This window comes from Phaethon lepturus, unplaced genomic scaffold (assembly GCF_000687285.1).
Source record: "Phaethon lepturus isolate BGI_N335 unplaced genomic scaffold, ASM68728v1 scaffold51591, whole genome shotgun sequence".
NCBI lineage: Eukaryota > Metazoa > Chordata > Aves > Phaethontiformes > Phaethontidae > Phaethon > Phaethon lepturus.
In genome coordinates, this window is record NW_010519440.1 from 23,086 (window position 1) to 29,319 (window position 6,234).

At 38.7% G+C, this 6,234-nt stretch overlaps 1 protein-coding gene across 1 annotated transcript in view; it reads left to right on the top strand.

Annotated features, from left to right (window-relative positions):
• The window catches only part of NFIB (nuclear factor I/B), a gene marked incomplete at its 3' end in the record, with an annotated part of 47,624 nt that overhangs the window by 20,461 nt on the left and 20,929 nt on the right, over positions 1–6,234 (top strand). The window contains exon 5 of the mRNA XM_010297034.1: positions 2,296–2,480. Coding sequence (XP_010295336.1) covers positions 2,296–2,480 — 185 coding nt within the window. The remainder of the gene's footprint in view (positions 1–2,295; positions 2,481–6,234) is intronic.

Consider the following 6,234-nt stretch of genomic DNA (forward strand, 5'->3'; position numbering starts at 1 on the left):
TTAAGCTCTGTTCAGGTAGTCTGACTGCTGCAAGTCACTGGAAAGGATTTAGGATTAACCAGTGAATAAAATAAGCTGTAAACTGCATGAAGAAACTGACAGAGGAAAAGTCCTTCTTTCCTCCTTCCACCTACATCCTTTTTTATTATTGTTGCTATGACTATGTTGTATTTAAGTACCAGAATAGGTAGGATTTAATACACGAGAGAAGTCACAATCACGTTCACAGTGTGACACAATGTATTAAGTACCAGTGCTTCTTTTGAATGCTCTGTCTAAAGAGGTAGAATCCTGATAAGTATTTTTCAACATTTCTGAAATCCATAGTAAAAGCATGGTAAAACTTCACTTAAAGTGTGAAGGAGACACTTGAAATGTGATGGAATGCATGTTATCTTGAGGGTTTATCAGGAATGACAGGGAAATTCCAGCATCATGGTCTGTTTAATTTTAGAGGTGAGAGTGACCCTGATTCTTGAGATGAGAACTCCGTCCTCAGAAGTCTCCCCTTAGCAGCTCATCATGTCTCCTTACTAACCGCGTATAAAGGGATTAATTTATTGATCAAAGCTGGGTGACTAGAGGAGTAAAACAGATTCGCAGACTCTTTCTTCTTCTCTTTAACGTGCAGTTCTGCTTTGAGAAGTTTCTGTTTTGTGATTTCTCCATGATTTCAAGTTCCCCTCTTTCAATTCATGTGTAAGGACTATTTTCCCCTTAACATCCACTTATTTTGTATTATGAAAGCGAGCCTGGAGTCATTCTGGTCTCTGTTAGGTTTCCACTATCAGCAAATACTCAAGCACATCAGAGATGATGGACGAAATGGAAGGGATAGATTTCTGCTCCCTTGTGTTTGTTTTGCACAGCTCCCACATGTCAGAGCAGTAACTAATGTTTTATGATTAAACTGAACTGGTGGGGCTGTGATTAAAATCAGTCTGTCACAAAAGAAGTGTCTATAATTATTTTTGCCCTATACTTATGTGTAGATCTTTATATTTGCTTTAGTGTATAATTTTTAGATATATGTATCTGAACGACAGTCATAACCTAATTTGTAGATGAACTATTTTCGTGTTAGGAAACCTGATTTCTATCTGTGTAGCCTGTTCTATTACAACAGTGAGCAATGATTTTGAGATTTGCAAGGTTTTGATTATCAAGTACGGCAATTTTGTAACATTTCTAGTGGTTTTTTTTTCTTGGGAAAACTATGACTTGGTCCCAGCTCAAAAATAGCAAGTAATTTAAAATGTTAAGCTGAAAAAACCCAAAGATACGAGACGTGGTCCAGGAGAGCGGTGTTGGTGTGCTTGTGCTGATAAAGTATAGAACCGTGAGCAGTTTATAAAATAACTTGCTTATACAGACCTGATTTTATACCCTCCCACTAATGAAAATCAAAAGACCGTTGTCTTTTCTCTATTTCTATCAAACTTGGTACCTCCTTTTTAATATGTTGCCAAGTAGGTGCCCTCTAGTATATGTATAGTAAGGGTAGAAGGCGGGTTGTTGTGCAGTTGTGGGAGAGGAACACTCTCCACTTCCAACTGGGTGACTGGGCAGCAGCAGGACATGCTGTGCATTCCTTTCACTGTGAAAACATTATATACAGTCTACAGATGGAGAAGTGTGTGTTTGTAGGGGCTGGGAAGAAAGAGAATGCAGAGAAAAAATGTATAGTGTAGATACTTTTTTGTTTGTCAGAGATATTTTTAGTGGATGGATTGGTTTCCCAAGCCTTGAAGTTGAATGTTCATTAGCTAACAAGGTTTAGCTAATATTCTTGGCATTATTGATGAGTAGTTATAACCCTGTCCCCACGTAAGGCAGGTAAAGTGCAATGCAGTGAGAAATCACTAATTGTGTCTTAGGACTTGGTGACTTTGCACTCCTCTGTTGGAGTGCTGTGGATAAAAGCATAGGTTTTATTTATTGAGTAAAGTATTTGTTTTGTTTATTTCGGTTCCAGATGGGAAAACTGTATAATTGAAATGTGTTTTATGCTGGAGAATGATTACTGTTTAAAGAAAAAATGAAAAAATATGATGTCATAGCCCACAAAGCCAAATCAAGATACGATATTTATGAATTTGACACAGTAGCACTTTCTGTTGCCTGGGATGTTGTGAGGGTAGGACATGTGAGTTTTTCTGTGAAAATGCCATGAAGCAGAATTGCAGTGTACTGACTTATAACTGACTTTTTATTTTTCTTGCTGTAACACAGAGGTGAAGAATTTTAGAAGAAACAAGATGCGAAGTAATTTTAATTTTATTTTATCTTCTCCAGTCATCTCAACTAGAACTCCACCTCCACCTTCACCATTGCCATTTCCAGCACAAGCTATTCTCCCTCCTGCCCCATCTAGCTACTTCTCTCATCCAACGATCAGATATCCTCCCCACCTGAATCCTCAGGATACTCTGAAGAATTATGTACCTTCGTACGACCCGTCCAGCCCGCAGACTAGCCAGGTACTGTAAAACAATGCGAACCCTCCAAAAGAAATCCTATGAGGAATGTGTGTCTCCCAGGGCGTCTAGACCAGTATCTCACTAGTTGTGGTCTCAGAGCAAGCTGGGAGCTGGCATGTAGGCGATCCAGCAACTTTCCCTGTTCAGCATGGTTGAAAGGTCGCAGGTTAGTCATATCCACTCTCTGTTCCTTTGTCAAGCGTAAGAAAATTACTTGTACTGAACGACCCGGCAGCACTAACAAGGCAGGCCCTAGTCCCGCACCCCTCCTGCAGACTGGGTGCCGCTGTGGCAGCGCTGGGCCACCGGAGGCAAAGCTCCTGCTGCAGGACGGAGCAAGGAGTGTGCTGATACGTGCACGCACGTGCATGCACACACGCGGACGTAAAAGTGTATTTGCTGACCAACAATGAAAATAAAACTCTATCAAGGTAATGCTTATCCTGTTTTGTAGGCACGTGACTTTTCTCTGCACAGATGCAAGGACTTTACTGTAGTGAGGACAGCACAGACCCTCAGAATTGTTTTTTCTTCCTTTTGTAGAGAACATGCAGTAAACAGATGAGTTCCTGGCTGCTACACCAATTCAGACTAACGTCTGATATAGGACATTAACATGGCTTTCATTAGTGAAGTAATTTGTGAAGTACTGTGAGCAAAACTGCTTTCCATGATAGCATCAGCACATAGCCTTAACGTGTGATCTGCCCTCTAGGATAGACTTCAGCTGAGACTTGGTCTGTCAATACTTGGAATATTTCCAGTGTCAGTGTATGTAATCTTTGCTGCTCAGGCTGATATTTAGTTTTGATGCCTTGTCTGAAAGGCTCCTGTGGAGCCCTGCAGCTTCTGCTTTTTGCATGTTTTTTGGAAGAGCCCTGGGAATGTAAACTGAAGAGACAACGGTCAGGTTTTCCTGCTCTTAAGAGTAAGGCTCCTTTGGAAGGACTGTCTTATCAGGGGTGATGGGGTTGCTGTGACGGTGTTTTGTTTTGAGCTTTGTTTTGCTTTCTTTTTCACCAATAATGACAGGCCTTTCAACGTGCGTTTCAGGCACAACAGCAGTAGAACTTGAGACTGAATCAAACCTTCTATGTTGAATAACAGAAAAGGCCCCTCTGGGCTGTTCAGAAGGTCACTGTGGCTGTCATCCCCATGGGCTAGTGCTCTGGTCCAGCTGCATGACGTTATATGTATTTAAGAAAAAAAAAGTAGGTCCATAAAAATTTACTTTGAAGGGAGAAATCCTAGCTGTGTGATTTTTGTCTGTTACAATATTAATGCAAGTTAAACCAAAAAGTGAAAATGGAGTATGTTGGCTTTAGAATACAAATCTGCGCATGCATTGAAAGTCTTTCAGTCCCATATAGCATTTTTGCTGAGACTCAGCTGGGAATGTTGCATGCAGGACCTGATTTTAATTTGTGTAAAATTTCCATGAATAACAAAGTCTAATTAACACATCCATTAAAAGTCCTTAACGTTAATTCAGTGCAGAAAATCTTAGAGTTCTATTGGATTTTTTTTTTTTTAACTGATGTCTTAATTAGGCACTATTAAGGGAAAAATTATGCAAATTAAAATTAGGCCGTTACTGTTATGCATTTCTTTAATTATTCAGTGCTTGTTTTACTTACATTTTGATTTCTTATATATGTTAAAAGAGCAGATGAGGTGATAATCTCTCTGGATCGTTCAGTGTTCTGCTTTGGATCATCACTGAAAAGATACAACATCTAAATGAAGTATCTGACGTCCTTTCAGACCGTTGACAAATGTACTGTCTTGTGATTTTAACACTGGGGAGTATATTCATCAAGCAGAGGTGCTTTCAACTCTTTGCCCAGCAAGAGTCTTACTCTCTTCACTTATCTGTGTTTGAAAGATTAATATTTAGACTTTAAGACATAAAGTTTTACTTTGGTGATTTTTTTCGGAGTAGTAGCAAACTAAAGACACTTCCTCTTCTTGTGTTGTGGCACCATAGGGAATAACAGGCCAAATTGGCCTCAGTTTACTACTTTCATCACCTTTATATTAGGGTACTGTTTTTCATTTCATTTGATGTTTGATTTAGTTCCTGAGAAGGGGGGATGGCATTTAACAACACTAAATACGGGATTCTAGGCATCTGCATCAGCTGTTCTCCACAATTTATTGTCATTAATCACTATTATTAGCGGAATCTCTTTTAAATTTAATTCTTTAAAGTTCACCTCTGAGATATGCTGTTCTTTAGAGGAGTTTTATGCCCAGTCAAAATAATCTCTAAATATAACAGTTAAAGGATGGCTGTACAAAAAGTAAAACAGCAAGAATAATTTTTTGCTTAGGAAAAGAAGCAGCCGTCTGTGAAGTTTCAGTGACGAAAGAGAATTGTTCTGATACAATGGCATGCTTTGAGCCAAACCAGTTTCTCTTTTCTAAATAAAACATGAATTTTTATTCAAACAAATTTAATTATTATAAAATGCAAAACTTCATCTGCAGAAATACCACATCAAATTTAATTATACTTTCCCACCCCAAAACATACTAATTTGGATTTCAAAAGGAGAACTATGATGATAGTTTTGATTTCAGCTTTAGACATAGAAAGGATGGATACCCTGACAGCATTTACCTAAACTGAACTGTTCCTCCCCAACATCTTTCACTAATACGCTAATTTAGATTGTTACAAAAGGCAACTGAGATGCCTTGTACTCCCCACAGCAATTTTGAGATTAATTACATTACTGCTGCACTGATTATAGTGAGACAGTCATGCTATTCAATGGAATACTTTAAGCAAAATTAGTTTAAAGATATAGAGCTCCCATAGGTTTCCACGGTGGGAAGCATTGGGCAATTTTCTTGACATAATGTTAAATACTCCAAATTATGTGTGATGAACAGTCAGGAAGTTCAAACAGGCCCTTTGGCTGCAGTGAAAAATGATTCAACAATGGATGATGCTAAACAAAAGAGAGCCATGGCTGTCGGTTTCATGCATATCTGCTTTTTATCCCTTGTTCAATCTGGAGAATAAATAAACAAATGCACTGAGCAGAAATGGACCTTGTTAGATACAGAGCTGGACTTGCCTTCAACTAGTAGTCTGAAGAGTTCCCAAGATTTTGAGAAGTGCTGTACTTTCTTACTAATGGGGTAGTTCTGCTGAGCCCTTTTTATCGTACTTACCTCAGTGCTTTTCTTAGCTGGGCATGCATGTTATTGGATGAGATTGTGTGTGTGAGTATGTATCCATATTATGATGGGGTGCTGGTCTCTCCACGGTTAAATTGATAATGGTTACTCACTCTTAAGTTTCAGCAAAAACTAATCGATTGGTATGTGTCTAATCAACCTACAGTGTTCACTCGTCTACAGTGTATTGAGATTTTCAAAGCTAACACAAATTTTGAACATTTCTTTTTTTAATGATTCCAGATGGGTGAATCTTTTAATCTTGGAAAACATTACCTCCTCTGTGTGCACGCACACATGTAAGTCTGCACAAATCTGAAATGCATTAATAATTGAGTGTATGAATTAATATACAGTATCAAAATCAGACTTCCAGTGAGCCTGAAAAATCACCACGCACAACAACACTTGTGTAGCTGAAGTCAAAACCAAAAGCTCCAAACTTAATGCCTCACTGAGTTAAACAGAATAACTTCCTGATAAAGGTGTGGTGAATCACAGAAGAAGGGTCAGCAGGTCTGATGAAGGAAATGATGGTAAAGCAAACTATTAAGGTGAATCCTGC